General features: G+C 37.5%; 1 protein-coding gene across 9 annotated transcripts in view; it reads left to right on the top strand.

Moving 5' to 3' along the window:
• RAD51B (RAD51 paralog B) overlaps positions 1-23,046 on the top strand; it is a 776,005-nt gene that overhangs the window by 35,693 nt on the left and 717,266 nt on the right. For 8 of the 9 annotated variants that reach the window (XM_023182488.1, XM_023182498.1, XM_023182515.1 and 5 more), the window contains one exon: positions 8,157-8,293. In XM_023182488.1, coding sequence (XP_023038256.1) covers positions 8,157-8,293 — 137 coding nt within the window. Of the gene's footprint in view, positions 1-7,962; positions 8,061-8,156; positions 8,294-23,046 lie in introns of all 9 variants that reach the window. The other variant, XM_023182558.2, reaches the window with a different exon arrangement.

Raw genomic sequence — 23,046 nt, 5'->3', positions numbered from 1 at the left:
TTAGTACAATTAGACTTTTTCTTGGGAATAATTCTCTTTCCTCTTCAAACCAATTATTAACATTTGCTCCTTTGCTGATATTTGAGTGATGTTCACTACTGACTTTTTTCCAGTTCTTTTACATTTCTCAAGCAGGTTGTTGAAACTTTGGCTCTAACTATATGAAGTGAATTGCTTTTTTTTACTGGTGTTTTTAGTGTGTAAATATTGTATTCAGTCTGAGTTTCCAAGAAGCAAATAACTTAGCCTATTCTGGTTTGGCATGTTTTCTCTTTCTAACCACCATTGGGGTAGAAGCTGGGAACTGAACACAACTTGAAATTTTGTGGTTTGGGTGCTAGAATTCAGAGCTAGACTATCTGAAGCTAAAAATTATTAATGTTGAAATATTTTCACCCACTAAATAAACCTGAAAAAACAATGAAATTTAACTCCAGGCAGCCCATAAAATCACATATGGTATAATTTTTTTGAGTCTAGGAAGAGAGGAAAAAAGTTTGTGAACAGGATCTGAGATTGCTAAAAAAAATTAGAAATTGTTTATTATAGTTTAAAGTAAATGCTACTATCCAAACTCGAATTCAAACTCAACAAACAAACAAACCCAGAAATCTCTTACTGTTATTCACAAGATGTTTTATTTTCTTCAAGACTATACTGAATCAGTACATAAAAATAATGAAGTAGGGAAAATACCAGTTGCCCTTCTTTAACTTTTCAGCTGTTTTTTACATGTTTTCTTTGAAGATGGAATAGTAAAGTAATACTTTACATTTTCAAGGTACTTGATACTTTACTGAATATTTCCAAATATATCATCTTAATTAAAATAATGGCTTGTTTCACCCTTTTAAAAATCACAAAGTATTTAACAGTTTTAAGCTCATTAAATCTGAGAACATATCTAAAACCTGGCATATGGATAGTATGTATAGAAAGGCTAGTCCTTTGTTCTTCTGCTAGTTAGCACTCTAATGATATTAATGATGGAAGGTTTTTCTCAGCCCCTTTGCTGGACTTGTGACAGGGGTACCCCATTTACTTGGCCTGCCATGCTCAACCCCTTGTAGGAGGGAGCACCTGAGTGAGCAAGTGTGGGATCTGGCTGGATGCTCCAGGTCCCGGCAGGAGCAAGCTTCATGCCCAGGTGTGAGTGAGCGAGTGCGGGATCTGGCCAGCACGGCTCCGAGTGCCAGCAGGAGCAAGCTCTGTGTGGGGTCTCTGGCCAGACTAGGCATGAGCTAGCGAATGTGGGACCGGCCAGCCACTCTGGGAGCTTCCAGGAGCAACCTCCATGAAGGGCCTGTGGAGGAACCCAGGTGAGGGTGCCTGTGACCCCGAATCCCCAGAGTGGGTGTTACAGTGCTCTCTTAATTCTGCCCTCTGCGGACGGTGGTGTGTTAGCAGCTCAGTTGGCCCCTTGCCTCATTATGTGGGGCAGTTGCCCTCTGCTGGCGAGGGCAAAGGGCCAGCATGACAGCATTCTGGTTACCCACACTTGGTGGGCGCCTGTCTGGCATCCAAGAAGAATGAGGTCAATTGGACAATTGAAGGATAGTGAAGGCGGATAATTTTATTGAACAATGAAAATGACTCTCAGTGGAGAGGATAGCTAGAGAGGGGACCAGAAGGGCAGGTAATCTTCCCCAAAGTCGAGTCATCTCTTCCCCGAAGTCCAGCTGTCTTCCCCAAAGTCTGGCCATCTCCCTTAAGTCCGGCCGTCTCCTCCTGTACTGATTGAGTTTGGGTTCTTTATAGGTACAGAATGGGGAGTGCATGCTGATTGGTTTGTAATTATACAAAAAAGTTTAAAGCAAGGACACCACTCAAAGGTGGGCATGACAGTGTAGGAAACCAATTAGGAAAGGGTAGGTGTATATAAAATAGGTGAAGGGTGAGAGGATCAGTCCAGAGGAAAGCGTGCCAAACAGGTTCTCACTCTGGTCAGGGGATTTAACCTGTAGCTTGGCTTTCAGGCTTTGAACTGTATCTGGCTTGGAGGTGGGATTTCACCAGGTACCTGGCCCTACCCTATCTGCCTAGGCATTTGACTGCCTCCTGTTGCTATCATTAGTAAGCATAAGCATTTCTTTGTTTCAGGATCCACTTTCAACTTTTACTGACAGAAGTTTCCCTTGCTCTGATATCTGGTGACTAATTTGATCCATGTTGTTTTTGAAAATGAAGAAAGTTCCATAAAAAATGTTTAGAGCTCTGAATTTAGACTAGCATTCTCCAAAGCAGGGTATGTAAAATGTTTCATTAGGTTGTGGGAAGAAAATATTAAAACTTTTATTATTTCAATCTAACAAATGAAATTTAACTTCATTAACATTTAATCAGTGGATTAACACTGACATCCTCACTTGGTCTATGTGTCAGGTTGTTAGGTATCAGTTATAGTGCACGAGGAAAGCATGCAGGCGTTGACAGAGGTCCCTTGCTGCTACCTTTATTTTCAACATACTGGGATGAATTATAAGTCTGCATATATCTAGTTAGGTGGATGTATGGATTTAACGAAATCAAAGCTTGCAAAACAGATAAATGGCAAGAAAGATTCCTGCAAAGAAACTGTAAATTGTATACAATACTAATAATGAGAGTGGAAGTGAGCCACACACATGTATAGGTCAGAGCAGATGCTTCTCCTATGATACTCATGAAGTAAAAATCAACCACAATCTAATGCCCAGAAAAAGTGAAATTATAAGCAAGACAATTTGATAGATAGAATTATATTCATTATTGTTAACAAAGAAATACTTTCTGATATTTTATTCCCTTGAAATACTGGCTAACGATAGTAGGAAGCCATCATAATTAATGAACATGTGGGACAGGAAGATAAACTGACAAAAGTTTTTCCATGACATTTAAAGTTATGTGATACATAACTCAGTATCTAGAAAAATGTCATTAAAATTAATGATAGATATTTAAAAGCCTCTTTTGTGTTTTGTTAACAGCAAAAGACCAAATACAGTACATTATTAGTAACATTAGGACACATTTGTTTATAAAATGGATGAAATAAAACAGAAAACAATATGGCAACAATTTAAACGATTTTTTTTTTTTAAGACGGAGTTTTGCTCTTGTTGCCCAGGCTGGAATGCAATGGTGCGATCTCAGCTCACTGCAACTTCCGCCTCCCGGGTTCAAGCGATTCTCCTGCCTCAGCCTCCCAAGTAGCTGGGATTACAGGCATGTGCCACCACGCCTGGCTAATTTTTTGTTTTTTTAGTAGAGACGAGGTTTCTCCATGTTGGTCAGACTGGTCTCGAACTCCCGACCTCAGGTGATCCGCCCACCTCGGCCTCCCAAAGTGCTGGAATTACAAACGTGAGTCACCGCGCCCGGCCTTAAATGAATTCTTTCATGAACAAGTACTTTCAGAAGATACATAGAAATCTTTGAAGATGATTTGAATCATTGAGAACTTAAATTATTTAATGTGAGAGGAAGCTATATATTTGAAGTACAGATGTTTCTAACAAGGCTCAGATTATCATAGTAGCTATATTTTGTTTCAATAATGAAATACATGAAGAACTAATTTCATTTTGTGCCATTAAAATAAAGATGTATCAGGGAAGATATATTCTTGAAAATAAGTGACTTTGTGAATACAAAACAATGTATATTAGAGAATTTCCTGGGATAATGATAGTGTTTTGACTTTATTAGAGTTTAGGTTGCATACATGTATGCACTTGTTCAAATTTATGAAATGGTAGACTTATAATTTGCACATTTCAGTGCATGTAAAATTGCAAAAGAAAAAAAGGAATAATACATAATAAATTCTAGTTAATGCTATGCATGCTGGACTATTAGAGGGAAACTATATTAATGTGTTTGACTTTGAAATGCATTTAAAAAACCCTAAGATGGATTGGTGAATGGATTAATCATACAGAAAGCATACAGTATAGTCATACTATAGTATAAGAAATACAGTAAAAATTGTAAATGCAGAGTGTAAGCGGTGGGTATATGGATGGTCCCTGTAAAAGTCTTTCAACTTTTCTGTTGCATCATCCTTAGATAGTCTATAGTAACACATAGGTTGATGTCAGATGTGCAAAGTTAGTATTTCAATATGGTATCAATGTTGTTAATTTTTCTTAAAATCTGACTGTTAGGCTGGGCATGTTGGCTCATGCCTGTAACCCTAATACTTTGGGAGGCCAAGGCGAGAGGATTTCTTGAGCTCAGGAGTTCAAGACCATCCTGAGCAACATAGTGAGACCTTGCCACTACAAAAAATTAAAACAGCTGGGTATGGTGATGTGTGCCTGTAGTTCCAGCTGCTTGAGTGGTGGAGGTGGGAGGATTGCTTGAGCCCTGAAGGCAGAGGCTGCAGTGAGCCGTGATCGTGCCACTGCACTCCAGCCTGGGTGACAAGTGAGACCCTGTCACAAAACAAAACAAAAAAACAAAAAATCCTAACCGTTATGTAGAATCCCTATTGTACTCCGTAATGAGATGAAGAGTGACCATGAGAATCATTTGAATCACAAGAGCATCTCTGATTATCTTGCAGCAAAGATTGTAACAGAATCATTGAACTTAAAAGATGGGTTGGCTAGGCATGGTAGCTCATGCCTGTAATCTCAGCACTTTGAGAGGCTGAGGTGGGTGGATGGCTTGAGTCCTGGAGTTCAAGACCAGCCTGGGAAACATGGTGAAACCCAGTCTCTGAAAAAAAAGCTGGGCATGTGTGAATTTGAGGCCACTTTCAGTATGTTATGTTCATGCCATTGCACTCCAGTCTGGGTAACAGAGTGAGACCCTGTCTTTACAAAAAAAAAAGAGTGAAGCATGTTTTTTTAAAAGACAAGAGATGTCAAATTTGCTGACCCTTTTTGTATGACAAGTGACTATGGAATCTGCATTGCAGATTAAACACCAAGCAACCAACCAATCAATGTAACACTCTTACTTCATTTCTTCAAGGTAAAGGTAATGTTTTAACAAGGAGTGAAGATGTAACTGCCTTTTATAAAGGCTGGGATAAAAACACATCTATGTTTTTAAAATCACTGTTTGGAATATTTCTTTTATCATGTGATTTTTGTTGTCAAAGATATGTGTGTCTTATGAAAACTTACCTGCACTCTTAAAAAATACTTGGAAAAATATTTTGTATACTCTTCAAAAATGTTCCCAATAGAGTTTCAGTCAGTGGGGGGAAGAGGGAATAGGTGAAAGAGAGATATTGGTAAAAGGGTCTCAAGTGTGTTAGACAGTAGGAATAAATGTTGGTGATTTATTGTACAGCATGGTAACTATAGTTAGTAATAATGTTGTATATTTCAGATTGCTAAGAGTAGATTTTAAGTGTTCTCACCAAAAAAAAGATAAGTATATGAAGTGATAGGTATGTTAATTAGCTTGATTTAACCATTCTACAATGTACTGTAAACATATTTCAAAATATCATATTGAACTCCATAAATATATATTATTATTTATCAGTTAAAAAATATTAAAACAAGCAAAACCCATGATACATATCTGGTGACAAATGAGTGTATATTAGAAATTCATCCAACTGCTCAGATGTGATTCATGTACTTTTCTGGCTGATTGTCATACTTCAGTAAAAATAAATAAATGTAAGCACACACAAAAAAGTTTCAGTGGGTTTTTAAACCAGTTGTTAAAAGTGTTAAAATGTGGCATATTTTGCTTAGTCTGCAAGATCAATTGACGTGAAGGAAGATGGAACTTTCTTAACCAAAGATCAATAAAAATGTTTGCATAATTGATGGAAGGTATTGAAAAATATAAGTAGTAATTTAGTTAAGTCCAACAAATGGTGTATTTCTTTAATGTCAATCCTTGCATCTTTGTAATTATCCCCTTTCAGCTATGCAGCCATTACAGTTAAGTACTGAAAAAAGTGGAACTTAGGACCTGACATTTCAATCACCGAATCACAAAATGTTTACGTTATTATTTTTTAAAAATGCAATTTGGTTTCTTATTATTTTCATTATTATCATTGCTCTACTAAAAATGGTAAGCTTTTATGAGAGCAAAAAGATCTTTTATATATGTAATAAATATTATAAAATGATTTTTAATGTTTGTGATTTTTAATTCATACTTCGTGTGTATTTTATACTGTATAGGATATATTAGTAAAATAGTATGTGTATAATAAATATGCATATATTGGAGGGTTTACTAAATTTTGTTTAGATTGCTTTTTTTGGCTGGTTTGTTGGGTATGTGAATTTGGAGAACTCTCTTTACTGATCACTCATAATCTGGCAAGCTGTTATTGACAAGAGTAATTATTTACTCTTAAAGTCTAAATGATCATTGTAAAGATTATAAACCAGCATGTAGTTTTAAATATGGGATTTTTTTTTTTTTTGAGACATGGTCTTGCTTAGTTGCCCTGGCTGGTCTGGAACTCCTGGGCTCAAGTGATTCTCTTGCCTCAGCCTCTGGAGTAGCTGGGATTACAGGCGTGTGCTAAACATTTGTGTTTTAAGGTTGAACTTTGATAAATGAAGTTTGTCTTTAGACTAAATTCTGAAATGGTGGTTCTCAAAGTATATAATAACATCAGCATTACCTGGGAACTTACTAGCAATGTAAATTCTCAGGCGATAACCCAGACCTACTAAACCAGAAATGCTGGTTAACAAGCTTTCTAGGTGAATCTAATGCTCACTCAAATCTGAGAACCACAGATCTAGATGATTTAGACTCATGGATCATTCCTACTTATTTCTTCCTACTTTATAATGTATCTGAGACAGTTTCTTTATTGTATGTCTCAGTTTTAGCCCAGACTTTTTTTCTTCTCTTAGATTTTTTTTTCTTTTCCCTTCCTCTCCTCTTCCCTTCCTCTCAATGTTAAAAAAAAAAATGTTCTTTAGTGTTATTTTCACAAAGAAATAGTGCATTGGTTCTAAAAATTTGGGTGCCACAACTAATGTGACAAATAGCATATGTTTAAAGGAGATATTTCTAAACTTTTTCAAATTAATTTTGTTAACTACTGTATTAGTTCGTTCTCACATTGCTGTAAAGAACTGCCTGAGACTGGGTAATTTATGAAGAAGAGAGGTATAATTGACTCACAGTTCTGCAGGCTTAATAGGAGGCATGGTTGGGAGGCCTCAGGAAACTTACAGTGGAAGCAAGTACACCTTACTATGGCAGAACTGGAGAGAGAGAGAGAGAGAGAGAGAGATCTTACTAAGGCAGAACAGGAGAGAGAGAGAAAGAGAAAGTGCCACACACTTTTAAACCATCAAATCTTGTGAGAACTCACTGTCATGAGAACAGCAAGATGGAAACTGCCACCATGATCTAATCACCTCCCACCAGCCCCTCCTCCAGTACTGGGGATTACAATTCAACATGAGATTTGGATGGGGACACAGAACCGAACTACTTCTAGTTACACTTGAATATAATTAATTTCCTGCCTATACTCTTTTGGTTTCAACTTTTATAATCTCAAAATAGTTTTCTGCCAATGAAGATTTCAAAACAGACATTTCAAAGTAGGAGTCACCCAAACTCAACAGTTGTTTGTGAAACAATGAATTTGCTTTATTTCTCTTTCTACATACACATATATACATACACATACACATTTTTATTCGCTGAACTGTTTGAAAGTAAATTGTGTACATCAGTACGCTTCACCCCTAAATACTCTTAAAAATATGGATTAAAGTAGCCCTTAATGGGACTAGTACAACATTGTTTTGAAATGCTAATTTGTAACAAATGCTCAGCCATTTATTAAAGACTCTTAAATATTTTTAAGGTCCTAGTATAAGTATCTTTATGAGGAAAAGGTATAGAATGCCAAGTTATGATGGTATAAATGAGTGAGTGTTTCAGCCTTTCTCAACTAAAAGTTTCTCATCTGAACTACAAATTACAGTGGGTGATTTGAGTGACTATTTTCTCAGTTCCTCCAAGGATACTACATAACTGGTGCCAATTCAGATGCAGAGGGGAGAAGTTAATTCATTACATACAATGGATGTCTTGGGCTTAATTCTCTCCTGGGAACCCAGGTTATTTGGACTGCATAAATGGCAAGGTCTTAAAAGGATTTTGCTTTGACTGGCTTGTGATGTTTATCCAAATAACACTTTTTTTTTTCCCCCCAGATTACAGGTCCACCAGGTTGTGGAAAAACTCAGTTTTGTATAATGATGAGCATTTTGGCTACATTACCCACCAACATGGGAGGATTAGAAGGAGCTGTGGTGTACATTGACACAGAGTCTGCATTTAGTGCTGAAAGGTATGAGATTATATTATAATGAGATTGTATTATAATGTTTTACTTTTGTAACTTATATACACCGTGAAACATTTACACATAGGTTAACATCCCCTCTCCACCCACCCCCTTTTTTTTTTCTGTGATGGAGTCTTGCTCTGTCGCCAGGCTGGAGCGCAGTGGTGCGATCTGGGCTCATGGCAGTCTCCACCTCCTAGGTTCAAGCAATTCTCCTGCCTCAGCCTCCGGAGTAGCTGGGACTACAGGTGTGCGCCACCATGCCCAGCTAATTTTTGTATTTTTAGTAGAGACAGGGTTTTACCATGTTGGCCAAGCTGGTCTTGAACTCCTGACCTCAAGTGATCTGCCCGCCTCGGCTTCCCAAAGTGCTAGGATTACAGGTGTGAGCCACTGTGCCCGGCTTTTTTTTTTTTTTTTGAGATGGAGTCTCTCTCTGTCGCCTAGACTGGAGTGCAGTGGCATGATCTCGGCTCACTGCAACCTCTGCCTCCCAGGTTCAAGCGATTCTCCTGCCTCAGCCTCCCGAGTAGCTGGGATTACAGATGCCTGCCACCAGGCCTGGCTAATTTTTGTATTTTTCATAGAGATGGGGTTTCACCATATTGGCCAGACTGGTCTCGAACTCCTGACCTTGTGATCCACCCACCTCGGCCTCCCAAAATGCTGGGATTACAGGCATGAGCCACCATGCTGGGCTACCCGCCCCCCCCTTTTTAAGAACACAGAATGCTGTTTGAAATAAAATTTTCTTTTAAAATTCACACAGGAAACAGTTTCTTTTTGTCTTTTGTATTCCTTATTGATATAAGTGGGGATCTTGGCTAAACTTTGTTTTGCAGAAAGTCAGGAAGATATAAGTTGAAAAAATAAGGAGGAATTTAAGTAGAAAATGGGACAAAGAGTAAACTAAAAAGAAAAATAGCAGGTTAGCTGCTTTATAAGGACAGATGTTTCTCAACTTACAATGGGACTCTGATTATGAAATCCAGATACCATTTCTTAATAAAAAGGAACGAGGGTTCCTTGGGGAAATGGCTAACTCAATTCTGGGGTAGGAAATTTTAAAGTTGAGTGTGAAACATCATATTAGTTAGCGAGGAAGCTACAAAGGCTATTTGGGGGTGTCCAACAGACTCAGAAGAGGCTCCCACTGGCCAAAGATGGAACAAATTGCAGATCAATGTGAATAATAATAGCAGTGGATTAAAACATGAAATAATTAAATGAGTCCATAATGACCTTAAGAGATGAAAAGGAACCAATTGATTATCATTGGAGGGTTCTGAAGAAGCAACTCATTATTGTGAAAATGGGCAAAAAGATAAGTCAAGTATCCATTTTTCTGTTTTTATATGAACTATGTTACTGGGTAATAAACTGATCTTTTTTTTTTTTTTGAGACGGAGTTTTGGTTTTGTTGCCCAGGCTGGAGTTCAGTGGCACGATCTCCATTCACTGCAACCTCCGCTTCCTGGGTTCAAGTGATTCTTGTGCCTCAACCTCTGAGTGGCTCCCAAGCATGCACCACCATGCCAGCTAATTTTTGTATTTTTAGTAGAGACGGGGTTTCACCATGTTGGCCAGGCTAGTCTTGAACTCCTGACCTGAGATGATCCGCTTGCCTTGGCCTCCCAAAGTGTTGGGATTACAGGTGTGAGCCACTGCGCCTGGCCTAAATTGGTCTTTTTTATAAATGTATCCCAGTAGTAAATGAATAAGGAATGTTAGAATATTACCAAATTACAGACTCTGACAATCTAATGGATCTAGGCATCTAACATCACGAAAAGATGACGAGTCACTGGGGTACTTTCTGATGGAAGAACAATCAAATTTGAATGTGATCAAGGCTTCAGATCCAGCCACCAATTTACAACATAGCTAGAGAAGAGAGGAACACGTCAAACTACTCTAGAAAATGCAATTAGCAGAATCCAAACTGTGGGAAATAACAAAACAAATAACTTGGTTTCCGTAACAAATGAATTGTAAGATTAAAAAATAGTTGGAAGGGAAACCTTTGGATTAAAACAGATTTAAAAACCTTATTGATCAATTGCTGTGTGATGAACTTATTTGGATCTTGACTTAAATAAGTGGCTAAAAAAAAAAAAAAAAGAACCAAAGAACAAACATTGAGACCACTGGAAATTTGAACATGAAAATATATTTGAGATTAAAGCTGGTAAAGACAGTGGTTCACTCAAATTGTCCAAATACTCTTTAAAATGCCAATGACTAGCCTTCAACTAACAAGCCAAGTAGGTATTAAATAGCCAGTTATGTCATAAATAGCTAATGTGCAAATAGCTCTTACAAAGGTCCTGGGGAATTTGGGTAAATAATTCAAAGATTAAGATTATTTTTATAACAGCAGTTCAGTTCACTGTAATGGATTTCTGCTTTCTGTGCACCACATACAAAACTGAGTTTAGGATGTCTTCTTAAGGAGTAAACTGTTGCATTTGTAATTTGTGATTGTCTCTAATATGGACAATATATTGTTAATTCAGTTCATGTATACTGGAATTCTCATGGTTGCCAAAATTTTCATAGACTAGAATGTGGGGATGGGTCACTGGATTAATCTATTTATCTACATTCTCAAGGTATATACAAGCATATGCTACCTAAGACTATATCATATCTTAAGCAGAAGTCCAGTGGGTTAAACAAAACAAAGAAAAAACCAGCAGATCTTCTCTGGATCAATCAGATCTAGTATTACAGTTCAGAGCAGTGTAAAAACCTTATCAATGAATTGGGTGATATCTGCATACATACAGTAGCAGAAGAGCAGCAGGTGACTTGTCTGCATTTTCCAAATGAATTTATGGAGAGTCTTATGTTTTTTGTCTTTGCATAGAGCCTTAATTATTTACTTTTTGCATCCTCCATATTTACTTATTTCTCCTTCATATCTTTTTCTGCCTATGTGCATGTTGGTATTTACATCAGAGGCAGGTTGGAAAATGAAGAGGTAAGATTTTAGCTCCTTTGTTGGAATTATGTTGCATAGTTCACAAGGAGCTCTTATGAAGCTCATTTGAGAATAGGTGTTGAACTTTATATTATATTTGGTTTTTTATTCCATTCTCCACAAGGCTTAAAATGAGTGATCGATGGACATTTGGGTTGGTTCCAAGTCTTTGCTATTGTGAATAGTGCCGTAGTAAACATACATGTGCATGTATCTTTATAGCAGCATAATTTATAATCCTTTGGGTATATACCCAGTAATGGGATGGCTGGGTCAAATAGTATTTCTAGTTCTAGATCCTTGAGGAATTGCCACACTGTCTTCCATAATGGTTGAACTAGTTTACAGTCCCACCAACAGTGTAAAAGTGTTCTTATTTCTCCACATCCTCTCCAGCACCTGTTGTTTCCTGACTTTTTAATGATCGCCATTCTAACTGGTGTGAGATGGTATCTCATTGTGGTTTTCATTTGCATTTCTCTAATGACCAGTGATGATGAGCATTTTTTCATGTATCTGTTGGCTGCATAAATGTCTTCTTTTGAGAAGTGTCTGTTCATATCCTTTGCCCACTTTTTGATGGGGTTGTTTGTTTTCTTCTTGTAAATTTGTTTGAGTTCTTTGTCGGTTCTGGTGTATAGCGCGGCAACTATAGTTAATAATACTGTATTATATACTTGAAATTTGCTAAGAGATCAGATCTTAAGTGTTCTCACCATACCAAAAATAAAATGGTAACCATGTTAAAAAAAAAAAAATGAGTGATCATCTGGCTCCCACATGGAATGGATTTTGAGGTCTGGTGATAGGCCCAGGTAGAATAAAAAATAGGAATGCTCTTTGATATATATGCCAGACTTGGCATTCTTATACCACCTTCTAGTTTGTCATGGTGGGTCATAGAATGGAGCTGGCCCTGTAATGTCTGATCACATTTCCTTCATTCTGTTACAGGACAGCTTAACCCCTATTTGGAATTATCAGGAAAGGTTGGTCAATCGGTTAGGAAAGCTTACTGCTGCAGATAACTGACTATCCAAAGAACAGTGGCTTAAACAAAAACAGGTTTATTTCTCTCTTATAACAAGACCTGAGTAGGTGGTTGCTGGCACTGGGTCACTCAGGTCTCAGTGATGACAGGGAGACCTAGGGCATGTACATTTTCAGACACTGGATTCATTCTGTGCTCAAGTCAATGGGAAGGAAAAGGGCCAACTATATCTTTTGTCAGGAAAGTGTACTTTTATTCAGAATATCTGCCTCCTCCCTTCTGTGGATTTCCTTTTTTGCTGCCTGTAGTCCTCTTGCAGATTTCTCACTGAGTCACCTCTATATGTAAAAAGAGGCTGGGAAAGTGAGGGGAGAAGATCGTCATAACAATCATGATGAGTTGTCTGGTTAATATTGCTGCCCGAATAAAACTGGGGCTCTCATAGCAAGGAAGAAGTGGAAATGGATATTGGATTGGTAATTAACAGTTTCTGTCCCAGCCCCAGCTGTTTCTGGACTTAGAGAAGAGGCAAGCTAGGGAAATATGAGACTCAAAAAGGACTCTGTTGTAGCTCTGTACGTTTTAGCATTGTCTCCACTTTGTGCTTACAAAGCTAGTCAGCTAATCAGCACAAATGAGAATGTGTTTAAAGGATTAATATGACGAAGGATTAAAGGATTCACATATATAGAATTTAGGGTAAGTGAGAAAAAGTAGAAAATAATTTCTTCTTATAAATATCTAGATATCTTTTTACTAAGAAGGAGGGAGAAATTAAAGGAGGAATAAATAAAAATTACTTAAGTTTAAAATGTATTAAAGGAAACAAAAAGAAAACCCTGCAGATGATATACTTAAAAGCACTTTGGAAAGTCAGTTCTATCTTTAGAAGCAATGCACTAAGTAGTTTATTGTCTTTTAGAAGATACTAATCTAAATAGTTGTTAATCATACTTGTTCATCATAGACCACAATTGTATCTCCAGACTATTTAACAATTAGAACATGTTTGTCCAACCCACAGCCCGTGAGCCGCATGCAGCCCAGGATGGCTTTGCATGTGGCCCAACAAATTCATAAACTTTCTTAAAACGGTAGGACTTTTTTTGTGATTTTTTTTTTTTTAAAGCCCATCAGTTATCATTAGTGTCAATGTATTTTATGTATGGCCCTAGACAATTCTTTTTCTTCCTCTGGGGCCCAAGGATGTCAAAGTTGGACACCCCTGAATTAGATAATTGTGTAGTCTGGTGCTAAGCAGAGTGAGTTACAGGGACTACGTTGGGGAGAGGGGAATGCTATTCAGGCAAAGATCTGGATCCTCTTCTGATTGATCCAGAGAAGGTCTGCTGTTTTTTTGCTTGTTTTATTTAACCCACTGGACTTCTGCTTAAGATATGATATAGTCTTAGGTAGCATAAGCTTGTATATACTTTGAGAATGTAGATAAATAGATTAATCCAGTGACCCATCCCCACATTCTAGTCTATGAAAATTTTGGCAACCATGAGAATTCCAGTATACGTGAACTGAATTAACAATATATTGTCCATATTAGAGACAATCACAAAAAGATGGAACTGTGGGTTAAGAATAAAAAAATGAAGGTAATATGGATGGCAAATAGTAATAGAGGTATTGAAATAACGCTTTTGGAGAAATAAAATGGGTAAAGGAAAATAAAGGTTTGGTTTTAGAACTGCAAATTGAAGGGGATCAATAAGTATGTAAGAAAACCTGAGGGATGTAGGGAAGTAAGAGATGAGAGCCAGTACTCTGGAAAGTGGGGGCCTGAGAAGATAGGATATAGCACTGGAATTTTAGGAGGTAGAAGTGAATATTCCTGAGTTGTAATGAAATCAGAAAAGCTTTGAAAATTGGGAAGACAATTAGTCCAGCAAGGGAGGAAGACAATCAAATAATCACTAAAATGTGAAATTGTAAATATTATAACTTAGTATACAAAGGAGAGGAACTTGTATTGGTAGTGTGTGGGAGCAATGGCTAAGCTTAGATCTGAGGGAGTTGCTGTATTTGGTGTGCATGTCACCTCTCAGGGTGCCAAGTTCCCCACAGATAGTTATCTTTAATACCTAACAAACTATAGTCATGAGCCACATAACAACATTTCAGTCAAGGATGGACTGCATAATCCAGGATGGTGGTTGCATAAGATTATAATACCATAATTTTCCTGTGTCTTGTTAAAGTTTAGATACAAAGATATTTGTCACTGTGTTACAATTGCCTACAATATTCAGTATAGTAACACCCTGCACAGGTTTGTAGCCTAGGAGCAGTAGGCTATACCATATAGCCTAGGTGTGTAGTAGGCTATACTATCTAGGTTTGTAGAAGTACACTTTATGATATTCACACAACAGTGAAATTGCCTAATGACACATTTCTCAGTACATATCCCCATTGTTATGTGCCATATAGCTGTATTTAGAGTATCATTCTTTCTGGATTTGTATATAAAATTGGAGGCAGGGAGTGATAGTGACCAGCCATGACTCGGGCTGATTCTGAAGGTAATACCAGTGTGTTCCTAAGACGGTTGACATATTTGCTTGTTGGTATAAATTTGGAATCTTTGACCCAGAAAGAAACAATAGGGGAGATAAATTCCCTCTTAATCATTTTTTTGAGATGGTTTCATGACACTGGGTAGGTTTTCCTCAGTTCAGTTTTTGCTGCCTTATCATTTGTGAATCTAGGTGAATTAGTGGGGAGGGAGATCCTGAAAAGTTTCTAGGATATATAGTAGCATTAGTCATAAGTACTTATTACTGTAACAAAGCTTTGGAATATTCTGGAATCTGTAAGAAATTAATAGATTCATATCATTATATTCAGTAATACATATTGAATGAATGAACAGAGAAATAGTGCATATATACAAGAAGCTTTGAGAAGCAGTAAGCCTACATTTTAGCACATTTATGATGCTATATTTTAACTAGGATTTTGGAAAACTTTTTACGTTAAGCATATGTTTTATTTCAAGTTGGCATGTGGTCACTAGTGAAAAGCTTTTATTTTTCCTTTTATATAAGAGCTATGAAGTCACATAGGGAACTAATAATTCTGAACAGGGTTTTGCTCCTTAATTGACATATGCCTTTTGATTCTGGAACTGATTAGGAAAGAAGTCTATCTGTATCCATGAGCAGTTAACTCTTTCCAGAATCGGAATCTTTAAAGTGCATTGTAGCTATCAGGTCCAAATAAAGGTATAGATAGTCACTTGCAAGGTAAGATTTGATGGCAAAAGAAAAACTAAAATGTGGCCTAGAACTTCTTTTTCTTTTAAAAGAGGAACACTTCTAACCATTTTCTGAGGTGTTCTACCACAGTAAATCCTTTGATTGTGGGATTGATAGTTAGCATTATTTGTATATCAGAAATGAGTGGTTCTGGGCAGTGGGACATTGAGAGTAGATGTAGGGTTAGGCTAAGTTAGATGATACGGAAGGGGAAGTTGGGAAGGCAGTGGTGTTTTACCTCAGGACATCTCCACTAGCAATTGATATGCAAATGATTCATCCAGGGAGGAAGGAGATTTTCGAAATAAAGCTCTTAATAGGTTTTCAGGGATGTTTTGGGGTTTGATGGACTAAGAGTATAAAGGTAGCTTTTCTGACAGCATGGCCCTTTAGAATGGCGCTACTTCCATTTTATAAATTAGTAGTTCTTAGTTGGGGGAGTAAGGCAGATAGTTTCCCCTTTAGTAGGTACTTTGGAAATTTGTAGGGGGGTGCAAGAATAAGTGGTTTTTTTTTTACAGTAATAAATAGATGTGGTCTAGGGATGCTAGCCATTCTGTAATGTGATGGTCATTAAGACTGATAATGCTATAAATAATATTTTATAAATTAGAGCATATTGCAGCATGATGTAATTGATATTCATCTCAGTTGATGCATACAGCAGCACTGTCAGGTGAGGAGAGGGGTATTATGATCTTCATTTTAGAAATAAGGAAAATGGGACTCAGAAACCATGTCATTTGCCCAAGATCATATGGCTAGTAAGATAGCTGAGAGGTGAACTCATGTCCTCTTTCCACGAACTGTGGTTGGAAAAAATGATTGACTCAGAAAGGATCCAAGTAGTGTTTTCATTCATTCATTCAGTAATACCTGTTTGACATTTGGGCTTTCTGTCTATGAATCTCTTTATCCCATTTGCCATTGGGCTTCCAGTCTTTTTATTCTTGATTTGCAGAAACTTTTTGTGTGTCTTCTAAATATTAATTGTCAGTTTTACACATTGAAAATATCTCCTCCTGCTCTGTTATCTGTCATCTTTATAGTGTCCTTTGTTGAAGAGAAATTTATAATTTGAAAAAGTTTAGTGGAGATGAGGTCTGACTTAGGCTAGAGTGCAGTGGCACAATCATAGCTCACTGCTGTCTTGACTTACTGGACTCAAGGGATCCCCTTGCTTTAGCCTCCCGAATAGCTGGGACTATAGGCATGTGCTACCATGCCTGGCTAATTAAACAAATGTTTTTGTAGAGCTGGGTCTCACCATCTTGCCCAAGCTGATCTCGAACTCCTGGACTCAAGCAGCCCTCCTGCTTCCGCCTCCCAACGTGCTTGGATTCTAAGCATAAGCCACCGTGCCTGGCCAGAAATTTGTAAATTTGAAGTTGTTGCCTAATGGTATTGGTTTTCAGATCTTAATTAACAAGTTTTCCCCCACTATTAGGTATCAAAGATACTGTCTTACAGTTTTTTCCTAATATAGTTATAGTTTTATCTTTTATGTCAATATCTTTAATCCATCAGAAATCCATTAATATATTTTAAATTTTTGTATAAACTGCCACATTCTCCTCTAGAAATATTGTATATAATTGTATCTCAACCAACAGTACTTTGAGAGCCTTCATCACTGTTTTTAGTTTCTTTAATTTTGTCATACTTATGGGAAAAAAGTGATAGCTCATTGTTTTAACTATTGTGAGCCAACATATATTCATTGTCCATTTATATTTCTTTGGCAAATTGCCTAGAAATACACTTTGTCCATTTTTCCTTATTGATATATATAAATGCTTTGTGTATTATGGATATTTATGTTTATACGATTTTTTCCTAGGCTATAATTCTATAATTTGTCTTTTAACTTTGGTTATGCTATCTTTTGTTATCTATGATTTTTTTGGTGGTTGACCTTTCAGATTTTGCTTTATGGCTGTAGTTTTTAAAGTTTTAATTTTCAGGGCCCTTAAACTCTTTAGGTGGATTATGTCAATTGATATTTATCATACTAGAAATTTAAACTGGAAAATTTAAAGAATATTTAACTATTATCTATTATGCAGTAAGTCCATTACATGGTGTGTTTTTGTTTGTTTTTGTTTTTGAGATGGAGTCTCACTGTTGCCTGGGCTTGAGTGCAGTGGTGTGATCTTGGTTCACTATAACCTCCGCTTCCCAGGTTCAAGCGATTCTCCTTCCTTAATCCCCCGAGTAGTTGCGATTACAGGTGCCCACCATTGCACCTGCCACCACGCTGGGCTAATTTTTGAATTTTTAAATTAAAGACAGGGTGTTGCCATGTTGGCCAGGCTGGTCTCGAACTCCTGACCTCAAGTGATCTGTTCATCTCAGCCTCCCAAAGTCCTGGGATTACAGACGTGAGCCACCGTGCCCAGCCGTTACATGTTAGCATATTGTACCAAAACATGGCTCCATTAGAAAAATAGAACCAGTAGAACACATATATTAAGAACGTTATTGCAAAGAACTGGCATATGCAGATGTGGAATTGTCTGAAATCCACAGGGCAGGCTGTTGGAAAGGGCAGGCTAGAACTCTTAGGCAAGGGCCTAAGCTGTTGTCCTTAAGTGGAATTTCATCTTTTTAAAGGAAGCCTCAGTTCTGCTCTTAACGCTTTTCAAGTGATCGAATTAGCCCACCCAGATTATGTAGGATAATCTCTTGTACTTAAAGTCATCTGTTTATGGACATTAATGACATCTACAAAATCCTTTCACAACAATGCGTAGATTAGCATTTGATAGACTAACAAGAGACTATGGCCTAGGCAAGTTGACACAAAACTGCCCGTCATACATTTTTTTTTTTTTTTTTTAAGAGAGAGGGTCTCGCTCTGTCACCCAGGCTGGAGTGCAGTGGCATGATCATAGTTCACTGTAACCTCCAACTCCTGGACTTAAGAGAGCCTCCTGCCTCAGCCTCCTGAGTGGTGGGGACTATAGATGTGAGCCACTGCACCTGGCCATTACATGTATTTTTTATGGGAAATAAATACATTTTTGACTAAAAAAGGTGAGAAAAGAGTGGCGTTGTTTTACATTTTTGCAAATCTCTTTAGCGTCTGACTTAACAGAAGACAGCTGGATTCGAATATCTACTTCTGCATTCAGTCTTTTGCAATCTGTTGTTTTGGTTGAGATATGAAGATCTGGCCTTATACTGGTTATAGCTGGAAAGGGAGGAATATTTTAATATTCTCTTCAGATAATTAAAGATATGCTTCTTTGATACTACACCAGGAATTGTGTAGTAGTTGCCTAGAGGTTAGTTGTGATACAGAATCTGAAACCATATTATTGCATTTTTTCCATAGTTACATTAAAATCTATTCATCTGTCTTAGGCTCTTAATGGATATTTACCCATGCATGATTTTGTAATATTATGCATTTGTCACTCAGAAAATATTGGTTCACTGTCTTATGGAGTTCTTCTAAATGTTGACACATTTTATTACTCAATATAAAAAAATAATTTCATTAGTATCTTCACTGATCTGAACAAAAAGTATTTAAGTATTGGGATGCAGTCAAACTCATGGTAGCAGATGTAAGTTTTTTAGAGTTTTGATTTTTCATTAAAAGCTTGAATTTTATCATTGGCAGTAAATATTGCCACTTGTTTTTCTTGAAGTGTCAGGCTTATTTTGCTCATTTTGAGAAAACGTCTACCAAATACTTAAGTCAGAAAAAGCATAGCTTATCTGTCAATCATTCTTTCAAGTAAAAATGGTCTCCCATGGAAAAAGTGACTTCTTAATCTTAGAACCCAATTATACAGGTGTTTTTACTTGAGACAACGATTATACTTCAGAATGTAGTAGAAGTGCTTCTATTTTGTCAAACAAAATATTAAAAATATGTCTGTGTTCTAATAAAACTCTATTGACAAAAACAGGCAATGGGCCATAGTGCACAGTTTGACAACCCCTGCTTCATTTACTTTCTTGAGCAAATGGAGAAGATTAGTAATAGCCGGTTTAAGATTTTTATCTATGAATGCCATCATATATATATATTTTTAAATCTGTTTTTTTTGACTGATTTTTCTCCTGGTTATGGATCTTTTCCTCTTCCTTTACTTGTCTGGTAATTTTTTAATTCTATGTTAGACATTGTAAATTTTACATTGTTGGGTGCTGGATTTTAACATATGTCTTTAAAGAGTGTTAGGTTTTGTTTTAAGGTACAGTTTAGTATTAGTTTGGTCCTTTTGAAGGTTGCTTTTGAATTTTGTTGTAGAAAAATCCCAGGTACAGTCATGCTTTGCTTAACAATGGGGATATGTTCTGAGAAATGCATTGTTAGGCAATTTCGTTGTTGTATGAACACCATACAGTGTACATAAACCTAGATGGTATAGCCTATGGCACACCTAGACTATATGGTATAGCCTATTGCTTCTAGGCTATAAACCTGTACAGCGTGTTACTCTATTGAATAGGCAATTACAACACAATGGTAAGTATTTGTGTATCTAAACAAAGGAAAGGTATAGTCAAAATATACTATATAAGCTTATGGGACCACTGTTGTATAAGTGATGCGTCATTGACTGAAATGTTGTTATGCAGCGTGTGACTGTGGTTTTTATTCTGAAACTTAGTTAGCTCCACTACTAAGGTAAAACGCTTCTGAAAATTCTGCCCAATGCCCAGTGTATAGTAAGGTCTCTTTATTCTTCATCTTGTATAAACCCAAATGTTCCCTCTCTGTGTGGACACTAGGAATTGTTCAGTCTGATACTTTCTGGTGGTCCTTTCCTCAGCCTCAGGTAGTTTCCCTTCACACATGTGCGGATTAGTTCTCAAGTGGACCTTTCTGCAGATCTCTGCAGTGCTCACTCTGCACACCTGCTTCCTCTCTGGTACTCTGCCCCCTAAGTTCTAGCTACCTTAGCTTACCCAAACTCTGATCCCCATCTCCTCAACTCAGATTGTCTGCCAGGCTCTGTTTGCTTTCCCTTTCTTTTTTTGCAGCCTGGAACCTGCCTCTGGAGCAAGCTGAGGCGATTGTAAGTTCATTGGGTTTGTTTCCTTTCTCTCAAGGATTAGTCTCAAGCTTTCTATTGTTCAGTACCTGAAAGCTGTTATATCATGTATTCTGTCTGATTTTCTACTTATTATTTTAGTGCATTTCTTGTACCAGTTAATCCTTTGTGGGCAGAAGTGGAAATCCTCTCTTTCATGCTCTCTTGAGTTCACTCTATCCAGGCTTTAGTTCCCAGCTCTGTAATGCAACTGATTAAAACAATTTTATCCAACCCAATAGCAGCATTTGAAAGAGTTGATCACTCTCTTTTTCTTGAAAAGCTTTCTTCCCTTGACTTCTTTTTATTTTTTTAGACAGGGTCTCACCTGACTCTGTCACCCAGGCTGGAGTACAGTGGTGCTATCATGGCTCACTGCAACTTTGACTCCCCAGGCTCAAGCAATCCTCTCACCTCAGCCTCTTGAGTAACTGGGACCACAGGCACATGCCACCATACCCAGCTAATTTTTAAATTTTTAGTACAGATAAGGTTTTGGTATGTTGCCCTGGTTGGTCTTAAACTTCTGGGCTCAAGAGATCCTCCTGCCTTGGCCTCCTAAAGTGTTGGGATTATAGGCGTGAGCCACCATGCCCAGCCCACTTGGCTTCTTGGAGTCACTCTCTCTTATTTTACACCTACCTTCTTGATCACCTCCTCCTCTCAGTCTCTTTTGCTGGATCCTCCTCATCATTTTAACTTCTAGGCTTTGGGGAATCCCAGAACGCAGTCGTAGGACCTTTTCTCTTCTGCATCTGTACTCAATCCCTAATATCATCTGGTCTTATGATCTTTAAGATCTTTTATGGGCTATAACTCCTGGATTGATATCTGAATTCTGAGCTTTCCCATGAACTTCAGATTCATATTCGTTTGCGTAATGACATGGAACTTGGATAGGTTTACATACATGGATTTCCTGATATGTCAAAAACTGCATTTTTGATTCCCCCATAAAGGAAATAAAACATGCAAATAGCACCAATAACCAAAACCTTTATTTGAATCTTGTCTTTTCTGCTTCAATAAAGTTGTGATTCCATTCTTCTAGACACTCATCCAATTAGTCAAGAAATTCTTTCTTTCTTTTTTTTTTTTTTTTTTGAGATGGAGGCTCACTCTGTCGCCCAGGCTGAGTGCAGTGTCTTGATCTTGGCTCACTGCAACCTCCATCTCCCAGATTCAAGTGATTCTCTTGCTTCAGCCTCCTGAGTAGCTGGGATTACAGGCATGTGCTACCACACCTGGCTTATTTTTGTAGTTTTAGTAGAGACGGGGTTTTGCCATGTTGGCCAGGCTGGTCTTGAACTCCTGACCTCAGGTGATCTGCCTGCCTCGGCCTCCCACAGTGTTGGGATTACAGGCGTGAGCCACTGCGCCCGGCCAAGAAATTCGTTTAGCTCCTCTTTTGAACTGTATCTTGAGTCCAGTTACTTCTCATCACTTGATCTGTTACTTCCCTGGGTGAGATCACTACCAGCTCTTAACTGGTCACTACCAGCTCTTATCTGTGCTAGCTGATCTCCTTGCTTTCACTCTTGCCCAAGCCTCTTCTCCGTTTGGCAGTTAGAGCAGTCCTTTAAAAAAAAAAAAGTCAGATCATGTTGTTCCTGCTTCTAGGCTTCCCATTTTGCTAAATAAAAGCTAAAAAAATACCACAGACCTAAAGGTCTTATGTGATCTTGGCCTTGGCTAGCTCTTTGTTTTCTATTATTCTCCCTCTTATTCCCTGTGTTCCAGATACTTTAGTCTCTTTGTTGTTTCTCGGACATACCAGGCATCTTTCTACATGTAAGCTTTTGCACTTGTTATAATTCCCTATTCTTGTGTGCTATTTCACTGGATATTCACATGGTTCATTTTCTTACCTCTTTTAAGCTTTTGCTCAAATGTCACCTTATTAATGAGGCTTTGTCAGTTCACCTTACATAAAATACAAAATAGCACTAGCCCCACCTGTCACATTCTGTTCTCTCATACTGCTTCATTTTCCTCTAGAGCCTTATTATTTGATATATAATATATATTTATTTGTCTTCCTCAGTAGAATGTAAACCCCATGAAGGAAGGGTTTTTCTTTTTCTTTCGGTGGTGGTGGTGGTTCAATGCCATATTCTCAGCACCTAGAACAGTGCCTGGCATATAGTAGGTCCTCAATAAATATTTGTTGAATGAATGTATCTTAAGCGCTCATTTTGAAACGAATACTTTTTATAAAAAGATATCCACTAGATGGCATTATTTTCAAACTTTATATAATTCATGTCTGGGAGCAAACGATAGGTTCTTTTCTGTTTTTTGCCCTAAACAAAAAGATCTTTGTGATGAAGATTGTCACAAGAAGTTACTGAGATGAATGCGAGACATGTCAAATACTGCATTTCTATTTAGTTTTTGATTTATATTTTTTAAATGTTTTTTATAAAATAAACATTTGGAGAAACAGAGAAAATTACAGCATA

The sequence above is a fragment of the Piliocolobus tephrosceles genome, chromosome 6, assembly GCF_002776525.5.
Source record: "Piliocolobus tephrosceles isolate RC106 chromosome 6, ASM277652v3, whole genome shotgun sequence".
In the NCBI taxonomy this organism is placed as follows: Eukaryota; Metazoa; Chordata; class Mammalia; order Primates; family Cercopithecidae; genus Piliocolobus; species Piliocolobus tephrosceles.
The sequence above is the reverse complement of the archived record's forward strand: the minus strand, read 5'-3'. Positions and strand labels throughout refer to the sequence as shown.